At 42.6% G+C, this 22,228-nt stretch overlaps 1 protein-coding gene and 1 long non-coding RNA gene across 2 annotated transcripts; one reads left to right on the top strand and one right to left on the bottom strand.

Annotated features, from left to right (window-relative positions):
* Positions 1–219: 219 nt before the first annotated feature.
* On the bottom strand, positions 220–20,701 carry slc2a11a (solute carrier family 2 member 11a). Its single transcript, XM_085457966.1, has 12 exons — positions 20,678–20,701; positions 20,293–20,391; positions 19,616–19,776; positions 18,422–18,546; positions 18,149–18,278; positions 17,884–18,032; positions 17,556–17,743; positions 16,922–17,032; positions 15,308–15,409; positions 2,793–2,868; positions 2,318–2,445; positions 220–902 (listed from the first exon to the last, which is right to left on the bottom strand). Exons 1-12 carry the CDS (start codon positions 20,699–20,701, stop codon positions 684–686), a joined length of 1,512 nt encoding a protein of 503 aa, XP_085314092.1. The 3' UTR covers positions 220–683.
* LOC146709921 (uncharacterized) lies at positions 14,041–14,901 on the top strand. Its single transcript, XR_014920502.1, has 2 exons — positions 14,041–14,398; positions 14,679–14,901. It is a non-coding gene; the product is annotated as an uncharacterized LOC146709921 (long non-coding RNA).
* Positions 20,702–22,228: the final 1,527 nt, after the last annotated feature.

Below are 22,228 nucleotides of genomic sequence, written 5' to 3'. Positions count from 1 at the left end.
GCCTTGCTCATGTCTCTATCTTTCAATATGGTTATAGATCACAATGTTGACCAGCATGGCAAAGATCCCATCTAAGAGCTATTTCTGGCAACATTTTGGTGAAAATGTGTGTAAGATTACACTCAAATCAGCAGGAAGTCAGTTGGAATAGCCTTTATTTCTTCTGTTTTTTTGCTTTTGTGCTCTGATTTAAGACTGGACATTAATCTTCAGCCTCACGTTTTAGTCTCTGAAGAGAGCCACTTTAATATAAAGTGTTGTGCAGTCTTTAACAAAGACGTATAGACAGTTGTTATTTATTAATAATAATAAAAGAACAAAACATCATAAAAATGCATTTTTTTAATTTGCTGAATCAGGTCAGGTATCCAGCTCTGTCTAATAACAAAAATATGACTTTCTGTGGAAAAGATGATTTATACCTTATTACAGTACACTTAATATAAAGTAGTTTCAATGACTTGTTGTCTCACATCAATCAGTGACATAAAGCATAATGTGAAAAAGTCAAAGATAAATTCTTTTAATTGCCATTTTCCTCACAGGAAAAACATTTCAGATAATGTTTTTCAAAGATATGAAAAGCGGCTCCCAAACCACAAAACTTCTTCCCGCTGATGCAGATCAGGTCAAAGTAAGGCATGCGCTGGGTGTGACTGCATGTTTCTGGAGAAAAAGTCTGTCTACAAGGCTGTGGAAAGACACACTTCGCCCAGCTGATACTGAGGTTTGGTTTGAGCTTCAAAATGGTTTTCCTGGCCTTTGTAATTGAGCCTGTGAAATTCACGCATGATGACTGACAGAGACTTCCCCTTGGTCTCAGGCAGAAAAAGGCCAACATACAGTGCAGACAACAGGCAGATCGCTGCAAAAGGCACAAAGCAGTACTCACGCAGCCCGCTCTGTGAAGGGAAAACAAAATGTTATCAGTCATACGTTTATCAAACACTACATTAAAAATTCTGTGTATTCAAGTTATCATTGGGAGAAACAAGCTGTATTTAGCTAAGTACATTCACCATTTAAAAAAAATAGAGGGGGCAACATCAGGAAGGGCATCAAATCACTTATGTCAGGAGTGTTTAACTCCAGGCCTCAAGGGCCGGAGTCCTGCAGGTTTTAAATGGTAAAATGGTAAATGGCCTGCATTTGTATAGCGCTTTACTCAGTCCTTAAGGACCCCAAAGCGCTTTACACTACATTCAGTCCTTCACAAACTGGTGACGGAAAGCTACATTGTAGCCACAGCTGCCCTGGGGTGCACTGACAGAGGCGAGGCTGCCGGGCACTGGTGCCACCAGGCCCTCTGACCACGACCAGTAGGCAAACACGGGGTTAGTATCTTGCCCAAGGATATTTGTCATGCAGCCAGGAGGCAGCCAGGAGGCAGCCTGGGATCGAACCACCGACCTTCTGGCTGACCTGCTCTGCCACCTGAGCTACAGCCACCCCAGGTTTTAGATGTGTCCTTGATCCAACACAGCTGATGTAAATGAATAAATTACCTCCTCAACATGTCTTGAAGTTCTCCAGAGCCCTGGTAATGAACTAATCACTTGATTCAGGTGTGTTGACCCAGGGTGAGATCTACAAACTGCAGGACACCGGCCCTCGAGGCCTGGACTTTGAGACCCCTGGAGTAGTGAGTAGTGGGAGTAGGATTCACACCCATCCACTTAGAAAGCTGTATTTTGATATTTTGCAGTTATACATTTTTTTTTAAGCCATATACTAAAAGAAATATTAAAAGAGGATTCTTTTGTACATCACTTATAGGGCCTGTATATTGATATACTGATGCATCATGACTGTTAGTCCCTATTGTGGGTTGAACTCCAAAAATGCTGCTCCTAAATTTGTGTTCTTACCAGCTCCAATATTAAGATGGTAAGCTATCTAATAGTCAGCATTTTAACACAAATGGTATATAATTGTAATGTTGGAGGAGTGCTACTGTCTCATTTGGCATCTTGGTTTTCCGACATGGACTAAACCCATGTGACCCACTGGCTTTTCTTTTCTTTTCTGTTTTCTGTAGTGGTAGAGCTGGGACCCTATTCAGAGAGACAAGTAAATGTCAAACACCACACTGAAAACTAACCTATCTTTGTACCATCTAGCCATCTCCACTAATAAATAACATGGTAACATGAAAAGCGCTTTATACAGTGCCCCAGTCTTGTCTTAGTAATAATATTATTGGCATATGAACACCATTCTTGTGCTTATTTCTCCTCGCTGCAGGTTTGCTAATTGGATGGATGCATGGACAGATGGACAGACGCTGACTAAAGTGTGGATGTAGCAACAGACTGACTACTAAAAATGGGAAGATCATTCCAACGACGAACAGGTTGAGCCACATCATGGAGCCAGCAATCATGTAGGCTGCCGGCCGAGCCGCCTGATTGAAGATCTCTGTGGGAAGAATGCCAGTCACTCCAGCTGAGAAAAAACAAAAAAAACCAAACAAAACCGTACTGGTTAGATATATCAATATAACATATCAATATAACCACTGTATCACACTTTTACACACTCCTGCAGTACTCTGTAGTGTATCAGAGTTTAAAGTGATACAGTGTGTAGTCATTTTACTTTAGTTGTGGAGATGAACAAAGGAGTAGCCAACCAAGTAAGATGCTGAAAACTGATAAAATGTAGTAAATATGTTGATCTAAATAAGTAAAATGTGTAGATAGTAAAACACGATGACATGTTGTTTCAAATGTATGTTTGAGTACTGAAACATTTTGAACCTGTCGCATGTAAAATCCCGGTAAAAGACTTACCTGGTCCCATGCCAAAGCTGAGAATATAGGTGTAGACACAGGTCATGGTCAGGTACGACATCCAGGTTGTATGGTGCTGTGTGCATGTGGGGAGGAAAGCAGTGAGCAACTCCTAGTCAAGAACATTATTATATCTGACAGAGACCATAGAGTTGTGACAAGAGAAGTCTGTAAAAACCCCAAATCCCAAATATGTCACATCACTTCCTACTTTACCCAATGTATGTATATATATATATATATATATATATATATATATATATATATATATATATATATATTTATTTATATATATTTATTTATTTAGGGGTGCAACGGTATCGATATTGAACCGTTCGATACAGTGCTTTCGGTTCGGTAGGCATATGTATCGAACAATACAAAATTTGTAATTTATTTTTATCAACTTTCCTTCTGACGATGCTGTCTGTGTTGAGCGCTCAGTGAATCTGCGTTACTCCGCCTAGGCTGCACTGTCCAGCGCAGATCCACTGAGCCTTCAACACAGACAGCATCATCAGAAGGAAGAGCGCAGGGCAAGCTAGCAAGACAGAAGTTAAGGTCTCCTTGCAACATGGCAAATTGAACCTCCCCCACCCTCATTCAGATCTGGCGTTTGGAATTATTTTGGTTTTCATGTGACATATGACCCTGAAGGTAAGCGCGTCATGGACTAAAGTAAAACAGTATGTTGGATGTGCCACGCAATGCTCAATTACATGGGTGGGAACTAGTGTGTTAGCGCGGTTAGCTCGTTAACGTGTTGGCCGTCTAGCCCCACGCAGGGGTAGCTAGTTGACGGAGATTTGCCATGTTGTGGCGTTGACGTCATTTCAACGAGATTAACGCTGACAGCACTAGTGGGAACACAACGAATATGACTGCACATTTACACCGACATCATCCTAGTGCAAAGACAAGTGGAAGCAGACAAAAACAACAAGCATGCATGCTACAAACTTTACCCGAGTCATTTAGACAGCCGTTAGCACATGATTCTCCTTATGGGGACCTGATATGTTTAATATTGTGGCGAGCTCAGACAAGGAGGAGACGGAGGTGTCGTTTGGTCTTGCTTCCCGTGAGCTAGCCAGGGAGCACAGCCGTTTATTGACATCTGCAGAAGAACACTGCCGCTAGCTAACTGCTCAGCGCGGCAACCGCACAGCAGCAACAACAACACACAGAGCGCCCTCTGACCCCGGAAGGACACACCGTCGCAGCGAGAAGGCGTCACCCGTCACTATGGCAACATAAACAAAACATAACTGTACAAACAGAACCCCCAACAGCCCTGACCCGCTACATAGCCCCCACCTAAGGGGTCAGTCGTCCCCGACGACCCCATTTCCCCACACAAAGCCCTGCAAATGTCCAGGTGCCTTCTTTTGTCACTCGGGTCAGAACATGGGGTGCCACCATCATCCCACTTCTGACACCAATGTGGCGAGCTCAGACGTTTGGTCTTGCTTCCCGTAAGCTAGCCAGGGAGCACAGCCGTTTATTGACATCTGCAGAAGAACACTGCCGCTAGCTAACTGCTCAGCGCGGCAACACCACAGCAACAACAACAACAACAACACACAGGGCGCCCTCTGACCCCGGAAGGACACACCGTCGCAGCGAGAGGGCGTCACCCGTCACTATGGCAACATAAACAAAACATAACTGTACAAACAGAACCCCGAACAGCCCTGACTCGCTACAATATGCTGCTGAGAATATAGCCCAGAAGAAGCGTATAGTATAGCTTTTATTTTGGAAAGAGCCATTTCTCTGTAATAAACTCTCTTTTCCAAAGATGAGTGATTCCTCAATCAGATACAGGGCTTGCACAATCGCTAGCCCGTTACGTCGGGCTAGCGATTTTGCAACCCCAGTCGGGCTACCAAACTCTCTCTGCCCTGCCCGTCGGGCTATTGTAGGAAAGAAGGTGCGCATTCGCTGTCAAAAAAAAAAACGCGCACAAGATATGAAGTTGCAACGCGTGTTTGCATACATAAGATTTTCTGGAGGAGGACAGACATTTGTTTAAAACTCTTAAAGATGTCGAAGAAGCTCCTTTAAGCAATTACTTTGGTGTTCCTCTACCTCCAAAGAAATGTCAGAAGGAGTCCGAACCACACAAGAAGCACGTATTCTCGGAAAAGTGGTTGCAGGAGGTGAGCTGGCTTCAAACAAATGATGAACGCACAGAGATGTGGTGAGGAATGTGCCGTGAAAATCCCACTTTAGCGGACAAAAACAGTGCTTTTTATATGGACGCAAACGCGCGTTGCAACTTCTTATCTGGTGCGCGTCTTTTATTTTGACAGCGAATGCGCACGTGCGGACCACTTATGTGCACCCGTGTAAATAACATAATGTTCTGCCGGGTGTGTTGTTGGTTTTCTCTCGATTTCTGAGTCGACAAGCGCCTTTGTTACTGGGACCAGTCATTTTAAGAAAGGCCCCCATTAGAACCCATGAGAAATGCAAGAAATGCATTATTGCTCAGTCTGCAATATCTTTCCCAGAACAAACACCAATTGCAAATAACATACGAAAAATAAACCTGAAAAATCTGTTTAGAACAGCGTATTATGTTGCAAAGAGTGAACTACCACTGGCAAAATTTAGCAGTCTTTGCAAACTTCAAAAAGCAAATGGCCTAGATCTTGGTTCCACTTGCCTCTTACCTGTGACTTCAGCGGAAATTTCAAATTCAGGATCTGACACAGACTGATTCATGTCATACACAGTTCTTACAAGTTCATAGAAATTTCTGTTCAATTAGAACCAAGTATTTGAGTTGATGATTGTAATTTTTATACAATGTTGTAATTTGTTTTTCAACAATTTTTTGATTAATGTTTTGTTTCCTTTACAATATTATACTTTAATGTATAATATTGTAAAGGAAACAAAACATTAATCAAAAAATTGCTCCCTTTTTTATTCGGGCTACTTACATTTATTTTGGGCTACCAAAAACTGAAGAGTCCCTGCCCGAAGGGCTACCAGGGATTTTGAAATTTTGAGAGCCCTGAGATATATTTATTTTTTTAATTACTTTTGTTTCAGCAACATTAAATTTAAAAACTGTACTTTTGAGTTAAAATATATATTTATAATTTTAATAAATGACAAATTAAAAAAGGCATGAACAATTCTTTTGTATCGAAAAAATATGGAACCGTGACACCAAAGTATCGTATCAAACCGAACCGTGAATTTTGTGTATCGTTGCACCCCTAATATATATATATATAATGTTCTTCCTCTACCCCCCCCCCACACACACACACACACAATTTTTGCACATGTCGAGGAGCGTGTCAGGCTACATTTCACTGTGTGTTATACTTGTATAACTATGCATGTGACAAATAAAGAACCTTGAACCTTGAACCTCTATTGTTTGTCCATTATGCATTTCTCTTCTCTCTAGATAAATATCAACATGTGCCTGAATGCTAGCTCACAATGCCTCCCAGTGGTTCGATTTTGACACTGATGTGTCTTAGTTCCTTACCACTGGTTAAAGCTCATACAAAATAATCATAATCCTTAATAAAGTACAGTAACTATCAAGAACTAGATGGCTTTAGTCACTTTAGTCAATCTGGGGAAACCTGGTTTAATGACAGTGCAGATGACTATGTAACAGAGTTAGAAAATAGCTTAATGAATTTCCTCAAAATTGATGTGCTTTGTGAATAGTTGGAGCCACCTGGTGGACAAACACAGCAACTGCAACTGTTAAGGTTCCAAATTGCTGCACAGCGCATGCCTCAGCAAAGGAAAAAAACTCCCAAGCTGGTGGTAGGTGCTAGTGAGCGATACTGTTGTCAATTTTGTAATTGTATTAATGAAAACACCCTCATAGTGGTAATTGTCAACATGTATTTTGATTGTAAGCAGTACTAGCATGTATCCCGAAAGTTACAGGCATTTTGATGCATGGGTAGTAACTTTATTCACGAGTAGCATTTTTAGTTAGCATGCTAAGCTAATACTCGTTAGCTAGTCGGGTGCTTTTTGACTTGCACTCAGCTCTAATGCTTCTCTATGAGATTGTGATTGTTCTAATTCTTTTTAACAGAACTGAATGTTGCAGTTGCTTTGCAGATTGTTAATGAAGACTGTGTGCTGTTTTCTTTGTACCAGGTAGGCGCTGTTAAGTATAAGTTTTAATTGATGCTGTTGTATAGGAAAAAAAATGATGAACAATGATGATTGTTTTATAATAGAAAAGCTGTTTTTATATGTTATTGTTGTTGTTGGTTAGGAAAAAGGAGAAAAATAAATAAATAATATTGCTACTATACGATCACAAGTTTGGTTTCAGCTAGAACTTTTAAAATAAAGATTTTGTTGATGTTGTGTTGTATAAATATATCTTAGTCATTTGTTAAGTGTTATGTTTGGAAAAGGAAAAAGGAAAAAAACTCCCAAGCTGGTGAACTGAATGTTGCAGTTGCTTTGCAGATTGTTAATGAAGACTGTGTGCTGTTTTCTTTGTACCAGTCGCCAGAATAAAGAGGGAGCCCAGAGTAAGGGCAAGTCCAGCGTTGCAGTGCCGTCCTTTCTACATGGGCATATCACACCACTTGCACAATAGACTCTCAGAACAGCAACAGCTACATTGGTGCCGTGACTCTGTGATTTGAGATCAACTTGATGCAGATCTCCAACCCAGGTTGCAGTGTATTGTGCTTAAAGATTCATCCTTTGCTCGTCTTGGACTGTGAATTACGTTGAGGTACTGGACTGTTTGTTCTTTGATTTGATGGGACTCTCTCCGGACTGCTTGTGCTGACACCTGCAACTCTGAATATTTGTTATTGTCTACGTTTTGTTTTGGTTTGTTTTTCTTGCTTTTCCTTTTTTTTTCTGTTTATATGCTAATATGGCAAGCAAATTCCAGCTGAGTGATATATGTGAAAATGTTCTCTCCTCTGTTGGGCGGGGTAGAGGTGCAGCACGTGCTCATTTACTGTCACATGGGTCAGTTGGGAGGGATGAGGGAGCTTCACCTGTGTTGCCTGGGAGGGTTGGAGCCTTTGGGTCGGATTTAGATCCGGATGAGTCTCCCGTGGGGCAATTTTTGCGGGGCGAAGCACGTCACTCCACTCCCGGTGATGGGAATGACACATTAAACCAGTTTAGTGACATGATCTTTCAACTTGGTTCACAGATAGGTGAATCTATTGCGGCCAGACTTATGTCTAGTGGAGCTGTTGGTGATGTCGACCGAAATAATGCTCACTCACATAACCAGACTTCACATTCGGGTGGCGATACGAATACACCTAGTGAAAACACTCAATTCAGTGTTATTGTAAAATCCGACAGGGAACCTGTCATTTTCAGGGGTGATGGTACAGACAAGTACACAGTGACTGAATGGGTTGAGTTGATGAAATCATACATCAGGAAGCAGAGTCTTGATGTGTCGTTGCAGACAGAGGAGGTGATGGGGAGGCTAATGGGGAAGGCCAGGGATGTAGTTAAGATAGGCTTGAGAAGTGATCCTGCGCTTATTACTTCCTGCGCCCCTGATGTCATATTCAACATGCTGATAAGGTACTTCAGCAGCACTTCCTCTTGCCTACCCCTGCAGGACTTCTACTCAACTCTGCCTTCTCACAGGGAGAATCCTGTTGATTACTGGATACGCCTCAACAAGGCTGCTGATATGGCTGAGGAAGGTTTGAAGCGTCAAGGCAGGCGAATGGAGGACATTGGTGGTGAGATCGCTAAAATGTTTGTGAAACACTGCCCAGATCCTGAGCTCGCATCTGTGTTTAAGTACAAACAGATACATGAGTGGACGTGCAAGGAGATTCAGGAGAGGATAGATGAGTATCGGCGCGAGAGGGTGTCTTCTGTGAGAGTGCGCGTGGTTGAGGCCCATGCAGCAGCGCTAATTCGTGATGACACGCGTGTTGAGCTCTTGAATAACGATGACAGGAAGTCTTCTGGTGTTGACGCGCTTCCTACGTCACCCCCGTCACCTGGGGTAGGACCCTCCGTCTCACCCTCTCCTCTCTTGTCCCAGACGCAGCAGATGTTTCTTGCTCCAAGCTGTCCCACTGTTCCTCCTCTATTGTCACAGGATGGGGAACGGAATCCGACGACCTCAACTCAGAATAGATGCCAGACTATTCCCCTGCATTACCAGAAGCAGTCTGCCCTCCCTGCTCCTGAGCAGCAGTTCCCCCACAGTCAGCAGCCCAGCGACAATGCTGTGCTTGGTGAGATGATGTCGATGCTCAGGGAGCTGTTGAATAAAGCGAAGGCTGGGGATGGACATTCCCCCTCACGGCAGGGTGGCAGACGAGTACAGAATCGGGCCCCTTTGTTCAATGGCAGGAGCTGTCAGGTCTGTAATAAGGAGGACCACACTACACAGTCCCATTGCCGCTTTGCCCGACTCTGTTTCACATGCTTTCAGCCCGGTCACACACGTCGCTCGTGTGCCAATGGGGCCTCTACGGGTGACAATGCCCAGGGAAACTAGACGACCTGTGCTTTGAGGGAGGCTGTACAGGTCATGAAGAACACTCCCACACACATGATGCAGCAGAACTGTATGACAATGTAAAGGACTTAGACAAGTCTGAGAGAGTTATTTTTCAGGACACACAGAGAATCAGCAGCAGTGACAGCCTGTTCTACACTCCTGTTACAATCGGAGGCAAGTCATCCCTTGGTGCTATGTTGGATAGTGGTTCAATGGCCTGTTCTTTGAGTGAAGTAGCGCTGCAGAGGCTTGCTGCTGCTGGTGCTATTGATTTGAGAAATCAGGGGGCACCCACTGTTGTTTTTGTTGGCTGTGGTGGTGTACGAGTGAAGCCTAAATCAGTGGTGGAGCTTGACATGGAAGTGTATGGGTGTCGTATCTTGGTTCCAACCTTTGTTGTTGAGAATCAACAAGATGACTTAATAGTTGGCTCGAATGTCATCAGACATTTAATCCGTCAGTTCAAGAAAGATGCAAGCTACTGGGAGGCAGTTTCGATGTCGCGTTCAGGGCATCAGGAACTTGAACAGTTCCTCTCTCTGCTTGCTGGCCTGGAACGCTGGTCTGGTACTGAGATACCAGACAAAGTGGGCACAGTCAGGTGCAACAGGGCTGTCACCCTGCCAGGTAACAGTGAGTTTCTTGTATGGGGGAAACTTCCGAAAGATGTTAAGATATCTCCCGGCTCTACTGTAGTTACTGAGCCAACCACCTCTCGCTCTGCACCCAGGGGCATCATGGTCGCTAGAGTGGTGACTCCTCTCTGGGGAGACAGGTGGGTCCCACTCAAGCTCCTTAATGTCACAGACAACCCTGTTATTCTGCGGAGGAATGCCAAGCTTGCTGATGTCTACACCTGCCTTGCATTGGAGGATATGGAGGTTCCAGAGCTCAGTCAACAGTCTACTCGTACAGAGCCCACTGGGACATCTGTACCCACAGTGGATGTTGGTACTGTACAGGGGAGGCTGGACCGTGTTGGCCTGGGTGACCTGGACCTGAAATCCTGTGATGTGTCATCGGACTGGCAAGAAAAGTTGGCTGACCTTGTGGTCAATTATCAAGATGTCTTTTCCCGCCATCATCTGGACTGTGGTGAGGCTAAGGGCTTTGTACACAGGATTCGACTGACAGATGACAGGCCATTTCGTCTCCCCTACAGGCGTGTGCCTCCTGCCGAATACCACAAGCTCCGCCAGGTTCTTAACGAGATGGAGGAGAGAGACATAATCAGGAAGTCTACTAGCGAGTTTGCCTCACCTCTTGTCCTTGTGTGGAAGAGAAATGGCGACTTGCGAGTGTGCACCGATTTTCGATGGCTCAACAGGCGGACGCTAAAGGACGCTCATCCCCTGCCACATCAAGCTGATTGCTTGGCAGCCCTTGGTGGCAATGCGTTTTTTAGCACGATGGACTTGACTTCTGGCTTCTATAACATGCCGCTACATGAGGAGGATCGCAAATACTCTGCATTCACAACACCCATGGGTTTGTACGAGTATAACCGCCTCCCTCAGGGTTTGTGCAACAGCCCAGCCAGCTTCATGAGAATGATGACCTGCATTTTTGGCGATCAAAATTTCCTCAGCCTGCTGTGCTACCTTGATGACCTGTTGGTCTTTGCACCATCTGAGCAGTTGGCTTTGGAGAGATTGGAAATGGTTTTCAGCCGACTTCGCCAACACAACCTGAAATTGGCCCCAAAGAAGTGCTGGCTTCTCAGGAGGACGGTGAAATTCCTCGGGCACATCATTAATGAGTCTGGTGTGTCCACAGATCCTGCTAAGGTCGAGGCTGTCAGCAATATGACCATTGCGGACCTAATGGAGCCTGATGGGATCACCCCGTCACAGTCCCGTGTCAGATCATTTCTGGGGATGGTGAACTATTACCAGCATTTTGTGCCCAATTGCTCTGCCTTGGCAAGGCCCCTCTTTGACCTTCTGTCTGGCCAGAAGCAGAAGCGCAAGGGGCGGGCACGTGTGAGCCGTGCTACGCAATCTCGGAAGCTGACACCTACTGACTGGACACATGATCATCAACAGTCATTTGAGGATCTGAAGGCTGCTTTGGTGTCCTCAGTAGTTTTGGCCCATCCTGACTTTGCTCGCCCTTTTGTCTTGTCCACCGATGCCTCCTTGGATGGGCTGGGAGCAGTTCTTTCACAAGTTCAGGAAGGTGATTTTGTGGCTAGACCAGTTGCATTTGCCAGTAAATCCCTTTCCCGTGCCCAGCGTAAGTACCCTGCTCATCGCCTTGAATTCCTTGCGTTGAAATGGTCTGTGTGTGACAAGTTCAGCCACTGGCTCAAGGGACATGCCTTCACGGTGTGGACTGATAATAATCCACTTACACACATTATGACTAAACCTCATCTGGACGCCTGTGAGCAGCGGTGGGTGGCGAAGCTGGCATCTTACGAGTTTGATATCAAATATGTCCCTGGTTCTAAGAACATTGTCGCAGATGCACTAAGCCGTCGACCGTTTGTGAAGTTGGCTGTCGGAGAGAGGTTGCTCTGCTGTCCCTATAGCAACCTAGTTGGAGAAGCTCTTCCCATCTCTGTTGGCTCAGTACAGGAGGCATTTCGACAGTCGAACTCCAGTCGACATCTCTTCGATGGCCAGGTCGAGGAGGAGCCTAATGTGTCGGTGCATGCTAAGAACCAGTCCTTGACTAAAGAAGAGGTCTCTGCCATCTTTGAGACACATACCCTTTGGGAGTCGGGTGCCAGAACGCGTGCTGTTGACATCCTCCAACAGCTTCCACAGCTACTTCTCCCTGCAACGGATGCTCAACCTGTGTTCTCTGAGGGTGAGCTTCGTGAGGGGCAGTTGAGGGATCCTGTCCTCTCCAGAGTGCTGTACTTTGTGGAACGTGGCCGTCGACCTTCCCGGAGGGAAAGATCCAGTGAGTGTGCCATGGTCATTAGGTACCTTAAACACTGGGACAAACTGACGATGTGTAATGGTGTCCTTTACAGAGTATCTAGGGATCAGGTCTCCAAGAAGAAGAGATACCAATTTGTTGTTCCTGATGCCCTTAAACCCGAGGTCCTCCAGGGCACACATGACAATGCTGGCCACCAGGGGCAGTTTAGGAGCTTGTGTCTGGCCCGCCAGAGGTTCTTTTGGCCGCACATTGACAGAGATGTGAAGGATTATGTGCGACAATGCCAGCGGTGTGTCATTGGTAAGGCAGCTGATCCTGAGGGGAGGGCACCCCTGGAGAGTATCAAGACATCTGCACCTTTGGAAATTGTGTGCATTGATTTTTGGACTGCGGAGGATTCTAACAAGAAACCTGTTGATGTGCTGGTAGTGACAGACCATTTTACTAGGATGGCCCAGGCCTTCCCTTGCCGAGATCAGTCTGCTAAACAGGTTGCGAAGCAACTCTGGGACAAGTATTTCTGCATTTATGGATTCCCAGAGAGGGTCCATTCTGACCAGGGCGCATCATTCGAAAGTCAGCTGGTTGCCGAATTGCTCAGGGTTGCTGGTGTGAAGAAGTCTCGGACGACGCCGTACCATCCAATGGGCAACGGTAGTGTGGAACGTTTTAACAGGACACTGGGCAACATGATTCGTGCCCTCCCTCCTGATGCGAAACACGACTGGCCCCGGCGCCTCCAGACCCTGACATTCATGTATAACTGTACTGTGCATGAGACAACAGGTTACGCTCCTTTCTATCTCATGTTTGGTAGGGTCCCCCGTCTTCCAGTTGATGTGCTGTTCAAAAACATACTGAAAGATCCTGAAATCGGTTGTTATGATAGCTACGTGGTGTCCCTGACAAAGGATCTTCAAGAGGCAATGGCTATTGCTCAAGGACATGTTGACAAAGAACAGAGACGTCAGGCTGAGCTCTATAACCGCCGTGTGAAGGGGAACTTGATCGCTACGGGTGATAGAGTCCTGGTTTCCAACAGACGTGAGAGAGGGAAGCGAAAAACAGCAGACAGGTGGGAGTCCGCCATATACACTGTCGTTGGTGTGAAACCTGCTACTCACACATATGTGATCAAGAATCCTATCACTGGACAGGAGAGGGTTGTGCACCGTAACCTGTTGATGCTTGTTAACTTCTTGCCTGTGGACGTGGACAGTCACGCAGATCGCACCTTTCAGTCTTCTTCTGAAGCTGGATCTGGCGATGCCATGGATGCGACGGGATTGCTGTCTTTCTCAGAGAGTGGGGATTCTGTGAACAGAACTCGGCAATGGGTTGACAAATTGTCGGCTGCACGTTCGGACAGCTGTGAGGGCGCTGAGCCCTCTGGTCATGTTTTGAGCATGGCTGATGAGCCTGAGAGTGTGAGTGATTTGCACCATCAAGCCGGTTCAGTGACCTCTGAACGAGACTGCTTATCGGCCCCCTCGACTATCACTCAGGGAGGGAACAGACAACTCACGCCTTCCACCCACTCTGGTCCTGGCGATGTACAACCAGTCAGATCTCGTTTTGGACGCATTGTCAAACCAGTCAATCGGTTGCTCCATGTAATGTCCACTCAAGAGGTTGTTAATGATGCAAGTCAGATGATTGGCAAAGTCTCTAAGTCATTACGTCAGGCTTTTCAGTAAGTTTTTTTTATTTTCTACATTGTGGTTTCCAGTTTGGTGTATTCTTTGTTCCATTCTGGTTTTCCATTGCACCACCATGTTTGAACTTCGGTCCCGATGCGGGGACATTTCTTTTTCTGTGGGGCATGGTTTGTGTGGGGTGTAAACGGCATCCTGCATCCAGGAGCTGGTAGTGAGTTGGCGCCGCTCACTCTGCTTCATCCTTTTGGGGATACTTCTTGAGTTGGTGTGTCTATATAACCATGTCGGGTCTGTTTTCTTTTGGGTTTCTCTTTTGTTTTGTTGATTTTGGTGGATGCTGTGGGTTGTGCATCTTTAATTTTGAGTGAAATTCTGCGGGGGTGGATGTAACAGAGTTAGAAAATAGCTTAATGAATTTCCTCAAAATTGATGTGCTTTGTGAATAGTTGGAGCCACCTGGTGGACAAACACAGCAACTGCAACTGTTAAGGTTCCAAATTGCTGCACAGCGCATGCCTCAGCAAAGGAAAAAAACTCCCAAGCTGGTGGTAGGTGCTAGTGAGCGATACTGTTGTCAATTTTGTAATTGTATTAATGAAAACACCCTCATAGTGGTAATTGTCAACATGTATTTTGATTGTAAGCAGTACTAGCATGTATCCCGAAAGTTACAGGCATTTTGATGCATGGGTAGTAACTTTATTCACGAGTAGCATTTTTAGTTAGCATGCTAAGCTAATACTCGTTAGCTAGTCGGGTGCTTTTTGACTTGCACTCAGCTCTAATGCTTCTCTATGAGATTGTGATTGTTCTAATTCTTTTTAACAGAACTGAATGTTGCAGTTGCTTTGCAGATTGTTAATGAAGACTGTGTGCTGTTTTCTTTGTACCAGGTAGGCGCTGTTAAGTATAAGTTTTAATTGATGCTGTTGTATAGGAAAAAAAATGATGAACAATGATGATTGTTTTATAATAGAAAAGCTGTTTTTATATGTTATTGTTGTTGTTGGTTAGGAAAAAGGAGAAAAATAAATAAATAATATTGCTACTATACGATCACAAGTTTGGTTTCAGCTAGAACTTTTAAAATAAAGATTTTGTTGATGTTGTGTTGTATAAATATATCTTAGTCATTTGTTAAGTGTTATGTTTGGAAAAGGAAAAAGGAAAAAAACTCCCAAGCTGGTGAACTGAATGTTGCAGTTGCTTTGCAGATTGTTAATGAAGACTGTGTGCTGTTTTCTTTGTACCAGTCGCCAGAATAAAGAGGGAGCCCAGAGTAAGGGCAAGTCCAGCGTTGCAGTGCCGTCCTTTCTACATGGGCATATCACACCACTTGCACAATAGACTCTCAGAACAGCAACAGCTACATACGATAACACCTAAATTCAATATTGTGTGTGCATATATATATCACATAAATGAGCTGATGTTCACATTTAAAGTAAGCTGATTACCTCAAATGACAGAGCGATCGTGAAGACGACAGCCCAGAAGGTCATGAGGGTGAAGCCTCCTGCCAGCATGAACCTCCGACCTTTGTGCTCTACCAGCAGGTTCTAAGAGAATCGTAATGTGCATCAGACTCTGTTCTTATTGTGTCAAATGAGAACACGAGAGTTAGGTAACCAACATATAGCAGAAAGAATGACTGAGCGAAAGCAAAGTATTTTTATTTTATTAGTATTAGTTTTTGAAGAAAGCAAAGTGGAGTAAACATACTCAGAATATGGCTGTTAAATACTTTGTTTAGAGGTAAGCCCATCTCTCTCTTGTGTCATTTATAAACAGTTAATGTATTTGTAGTCAAAATGGGCAGCCTCTTTTTAAGTTGGGAAGGCTAATGCTGCAAGTAAATAACTTTATCTGCGTCTTTGCAATGAATTAGATAAATAGTTTAATAGAAGTCAGTCAGTTAACGTTAGATACAAACAACTATCCAGATTTTTCTAAAGGAATCAGAATCTGTCTACTCTGACCCCTGAAGTTCATTACACAAACTACAATAATGGTGTCACAATAACACTACATGAAAACACAAGTTTGAAGGTTTACAGACCTTCAAACTTGTGTTTGCTTCTTTGCTCTTTTCATTAACCTATTAAAATCTCGTTACTGCTGTGAAGGTCAATAAACTTGTATGAAAAACTTTTTACATTTAAACAGACAAACAAACAAGATAAACCCCATAATTCTGTAGCTCGTAGGACCACTTTAGCAGAAATCACTCAAAATATTCCTTTTCTGTATATCAGTCTTTCACATTGTTGTGCAGGAATTTTAGCCTACAGTTCTTTACAGTGTTGCTTCAGTTCATTGAAATGTGCAGGCATTTGTTTGTGCACACCTTTCTTAAGGTACTGCCACACTTTTTCAGTCAGGTTGATGTATGAACAACACCTTGTTTATTCTCTTTTCAAGTCATTCTGTTGTAGATGTTCCCCTGTACGGGGTATGTATGGGCCAAACCAGAAAACTTCCCAAACTTCTGCTTTTATAGGACACAACACATGCTGATGATCCATTAATCAAGTGTATTTAAATAGCAGTGCCTGACTGCTACCTACTCTCTTAATTCCTAGGGAAGCAGGAAACATATCATTAAGTTTATTTTGTTTTTATTTTTTGTCAATTATTAAGGATTAAAGTAAAGGGAGCATCAGCTACTGCTTGTGTCTTTATTTTCCCTGCATGCAATGGCTCTGTCCCCCACCGGAGAGGCACTCCCCATTGTTACAGAACTGTTAGTTTAACTTGGTGTCTTTGTATCCACAGAAAGATTCAGAAATACCCAGAAAAACAAAAGGGTTATAATGACTCTTTAGCAATTCAATCAATTTTTTACAGACTTCGTAGCTATGCGTAACGTTGTGCAACCTGCTAAAATGATTGCTGTATCACATTTACGCAAGGTCATGTAGGTGTTCCCACTTACTGGCTGCATATACACTAGTAGGGGTTATTTTCAGTCCTTATTCTGCAGCCTTCAATACAGCTTTAAAAACAATGCAAACAGTCTCTCTTTGGATGTAGCTGGTTACATAATGTGAGCTTTAATTATGGGTACTTACACACATTATACAGGCTGTGAATTCACATGTCCCGGTGCCGATTGTAGCATACTGGATTTTGTCATCTGATATTCCAGCCTCTTTAAACACATATGATGCATAAAAGTAAATCTGCAAGAAAAACAGAAGATGTGAGGTCACTTAAAACCATCATTCGATTTTCACAAGATTTTAATAAGCTGATTACGGTAGTATTTGTACAAAGGTAATAGTGTTAATACCCACTGCCCTCTCTAAAACCTCAAGCATGTGGTTAAAAGCCTTGAAACACATGATCATGTAGTCAGCGCTTTTCCTCATGACAAACTTGTAGCTCTCAAATTTAGTCTGTATGTGTGGCATGAAGGTTCCTATCAGGCTCTTCAAGCAAAACAACAGGCATCACATATTATTCATTCAGCAGTACAGTGAGGCCTGATACTTAATCACCAGCATACATAATTAATGTGACATGCAGAAACACTAAGAAACCCATCCATCATCTAAAATTTCTGATCAACTTTCAAATTAACCTGTGGCCAAACAAACATCTGATGCATTTCAGGATAAGTTACAGCGATCCTGACACACCCTCACAGCCAGAACACACACAAAACATCTCTCAGATCACAGCACGGATGAAATTTCTTCTTACCGAGTCATTGCCACAGAGCTGCATGGCACTGCTAATGATCATGACAGAGATGAGCTGCCAGCGTACAGAGCGATCTGTAAAAAGCTCCCAGGGGTGGCTCGCCCTCATTCCTTTGGTTTCGGCCTGTTCTTGCAGGATCTCATCCAGCTCGCTACTCTGGACCTCACAGCCTCGCAGGCGTCTCAGAGCTGAACATAAAAATCAAAAAATAAAATTAACACCTGATAATGATTTCTGTCTAAAATATGTTTTTATATGAAAAATATCCTGAGCTGAGAGTAGGGGGTGATGTACTGTTCGCTGCTGGTTGACATAATACAGTACGCACCATTAATACAAGCCTCCTTGTCTCCTCTATCAATGAGCAGATATCTGGGACTCTCTGGGAACCATGGCAGGGTCAGGAGCTGAATGAGTCCAGGAATGGCATTACTGGCAAGAAGGTACTGCCAACACGGCTCACTGCCCAAAATCTCTCTTTAAAGAAATAATCCAGAGTGTTACTGTGGATATTTGTGAAATCTACTTAACACATTTCTTTGTCAACAGATTATAGAGTATATGGACAATTATAAGCTGCACAATGAACAAACCTGAGTCCGACCACCTGTCCTAACACGACACCGAATGCTGTAAACACAGCTGATGACAAAGAGATAGCTCCTCTTAAGTGCTTTGGTGCACTTTCTCCAAAATACATGGGCTGCACATTCATGCTGATACCTGTAGAATGATCATGTCCTTTTAGGAGTGTTTGTTGAATAGTTATTTTTATTATATTATAAAATATATTTTGCTTGCATTGCTCTGTTATACCTGAGTTTACCGGTTTGCATGCATATTACTTATATGTTGTACTAACATACCGGCATTTATTCCAACCAGGACACGTGAGATCATGATCATCTCAAAAGATCTGGCGGTTCTACTCGTCAGTGCTAAAAGTGCAGCAGTCATGAGAAAAATGTTGTTCAGCAGCAGGCACTTCTTCCTTCAGGAGAAAAAAGAGGACAGTTATTTTTAATTATTATTATTTTTTTAATACAGACTGATGGATGAGATGTTACGTCATATTACAAGACCACTACGCAGAAAAATTTATTCTAGAGCTTTGGTTGAGTGTCACAGGAAGACTTGAACATTGTTAGACTTTTAGTTTTGTGGACACAAGAAAAAAAACCCAAAGCTTCATCATTTAAAAGCACTACAGTAAAAGTGCAGGAATCAATCATAATCAACATGAGTATAAAAGAAAAAACTCAAGTCATTATATAAATATGTAGTGTTGTGCAAAAGTCTTGGGACAAGTCTCCTTTCTTTATATTTAGTTTCCAAGGATCTAGACTTCTTGTAACTTTTTGAAACAAATGAACCAGTTTTAGTATCTTTCAGCTTTTTGTTATAAGCAACCTGTTGTAAAGCACATAATTTGTCTACATTTCTTTCACTGAATTTATGAAAATGTAAAAGATAGCACAGTTTGAAAGCATAAAATAGTATTTTTGCACCACCAAGGTGCTAATAGCTGAAAAGTGTGCTATTTTTGGCATGGTGTGCAGTGTGTCCTTAAAAAATTTGAGGAAACTGAAGACAAGAGAAAAACAGAAAGTCTCTTCATCTTGACAGAGAAAAGAACAAAAGGCAGCTAACATCCAACAAGAGTTCTGAATACCTTAAAGCAGCCTGGAGAACGATTCCTGAAGACTACTTAAAGAAATTACAAGAAAAAAAAAGCTGCTTAACACAGTTCAGAGTGTGTTCAAGAGTAAAGGGGGTCATACCAAATACTGACTTGCAAACTCGTTGGAATTGTTCAATTTTGTATATGCTGTATTTTCACATATGTTTGCACACTGCTCCTACTTTCTATTTTCCTAGCACAGTATAAAGAAATGAGTAGTGGTGCAAGACTTCTGCAGAGCAGTATTTACACGTGATGGAGGAAAGTAAATGAACGATCTATCATTCGGACAGCAGGTTGATCATTTGTTCTTTGCATGTTGAAGTCTCAATTTGTAACCTAGTGCACATGTGCTTTTACACCTTTACACGTGCATTACCTCCCAAAGCGTATGGTCATAGGTCCTGCAATAAGAGCTCCAGCAAACCCCCCCAACGAGAAGATGGAGACAATGATTGTCCAGACTAACGTCACCTGGTATTCCTCCAGCTGGACGTCCCATCGCTCCAAGAATGTTTCGTTGATAAAACTTTGGATAAACTGTGAGAGAAGAAGAGTCAGGCCAGCACTTATTACCACTTTCATTACATCTGAGCCACACTGTAGCTCCTTTAGCCAGTTTTTATTATTGATCTTCTCAGCAAAGAAACCTTAAATATTATATTTTATGAATCCACATCAGGAAGCAGGTGTCAGTGTTATTGTGAATTATCAAAAGGTTACAGAATTGTTTGCTTCTGGGTAAAGTTTGTGCTCTTTAATCAGTGCAGCTGCTGGGCAAAACATAACACTGCATCCAGAATCAGTTCCCAAAAAACCCTGAAACCAATACAATAAGAATGACTAATCACAGGCACAAGTAACCCAATTCTTGTTTTTGCCAAATTACACCGTGACCCAAATGTGAAATAACAGGCAAGAGTTTTCATAAGTAGCTAAGTACATGTACTATCAGTGCATGACTCTTGTCAACTCTTTTAGAAACCATATGTACTCACACGTATGTGTATAGCTATAAAGTAATGGCAGGAAATCATTTAAAATACAAAAACTTACAGTTGTGGGAGCATTCATTATTGCCAGGTTATATCCATACTGAAGAGTCCCTCCAATGGATGCAGAAGCAATCATCAGCACCAGTGTCAGAGGACTGCCCTGTTAAAATAAACAGACAGACATACAGACAGACAGATAGCTAGATCACAGTTGTTTTGTTTTGTTGTTACATTGTCTTAGAAAAAAATTATGTGTGTTAGAAATGTAGTAAAATCACATTTAAAAACTAAAGCCTGTCACATTACCCTGCAAGGTGTATCACCTAAACAGCTACCAAGTAATATAGCCATGCTGCACATCTGCATAAAGCTTCTACAAACACAGTAAAGGTATTTTAAACTCCAAAACAGACGATTTACTAAAAAAGACAAATTTGCTCAATTACCTTTTGTGCACCAGCATGCGACATTGTTGGTCAAAGGAGGTGGTAAAATGCTAAAAAGAAGTGGCACGATCAAGTCTGAAAACAAACCAGGCGTCAGTCCCCCATCAAATAATCCTCTACGCACAAGGTCAAGCCTGATTGGCTGCAGTTTTGCAATCAGCAGGTTGACGCACACACACGACCAAATAGATCACTGAGCTGATGTATTACCAGATCTTTTCAAATGCCACTGTAATGATTTACCATCTTGCCAGTGTGCGAGTGTGATAACAATTAATGTCACTTGGTGCTGTCAGTCAGTAATTAAGAACAGCAAAAATGAAATCAGTGAAGCTGCCCAACCATAGAGGAGTACAAGGAGGTACTCCTGATAAATTCCAGTATATAAAAAGTACCTATTTGCACGAAAGGATACACATCAATATCTCAAATTTGAATAAAACATCTACAAACAGAACGTGCGATCTAGAACTGATCTCAGTACACTCAAAAAAATATGTTTGTTACGTAAATACAATGCAAAACTTTTAATGGAATCTGGCGATTTAGATAAGCAAATAACCATTATCAATTATTATTATCAATTAATTAGATAACATTTCATAGCTTCCTGCAGGCGCTCGCATTACTTACATGAATCTTAAGATGTTGCTTTTCCTGGTTAAGTCGATATTTTGTCTCTACACGCTGAATTGTTGATATCGTTTATATATTATATGTTATATTATATATTTTAAAAATATTTTTAATAAAAGTATTATTATTAAGTGTCCTTCTCCATAAACTTGCTGTTTATGTCCAGCAGATGGAGCTGGTTTGATATGCTGCTGCTGTTCTTTCATGGCATTGCAAAGGAAACCGCAGCGGATGCAGGGGAGTAGTTTAGCAGTTTTATAGGTGTCTATATATATCTAGTCTCTAATGTGTATATTTACATTTCAAGGAAAATACATCATGATTACAGTCATACTGATATTGGTGTGACGCTACCAAACTGTGCTGGAGCAAGGTGATGCTTTTTTTTTTTCAAGTGAGGAAATATATTCACGTTTAGCAAGTGTGGTTAAATATTCAAGGCATTAAAGATAAAGTGAGTGGTCAAAGCTGTCAGAGCTAAATTCAGCCAGCAAAAAAGCGTCCTTTGGCGCTGAAAATCATTTAATATATAAAACAAGTTTTATTTGCGCCTGTTTTTTTTTTTTTTTTTTAGCTCTGATAGGAGCGTTAATTTCGGGTGGGTTGCTCTCCCAGTTGTTTTGGTTGTGTCCTGTAGAGCTTCAGACTACACACTATGAATACATAAAGCTAATCTCTATATGTTTCCAGTTCTTCATAATAATATTCGTCGGCCCATAAAGAAACAAGGAAACGTGTCTTTTCTCAGGCGCAAACCGAGCGTTGGATGCAATTGCGCAATTGGCGCAGTCGGTAATTTTGTGTTATTTTGTTCATCATTCGGGTCAGTCGTCAAACGCATCCAGCAAACGGTTGTCTCACCCTCCAAATTCTACAGAGTCTCCATCAGTTCCAGACATAACTCTTGTCCCAGTA

This window comes from Copadichromis virginalis, linkage group LG5 (assembly GCF_057382275.1).
Source record: "Copadichromis virginalis isolate Kocher_CV1m ecotype Utaka linkage group LG5, C_Virginalis_male_GT1.1, whole genome shotgun sequence".
NCBI classification, from domain to species: Eukaryota; Metazoa; Chordata; class Actinopteri; order Cichliformes; family Cichlidae; genus Copadichromis; species Copadichromis virginalis.
This window is presented reverse-complemented; position numbering and strand designations above follow the sequence as displayed.

Excerpts from the sequence above, each read along its gene's own strand:
- slc2a11a (XM_085457966.1), bottom strand. The coding sequence starts at position 20,701 with ATGTCGCATGCTGGTGCACAAAAG. Across the intron at positions 18,547-19,615 it reads ATGACCATACGCTTTGGGAG|GAAGAAGTGCCTGCTGCTGA; the intron begins GTAATGCACGTG and ends TTTCTCCTGAAG. Across the intron at positions 18,033-18,148 it reads GGACAGGTGGTCGGACTCAG|AGAGATTTTGGGCAGTGAGC; the intron begins GTTTGTTCATTG and ends ATTTCTTTAAAG.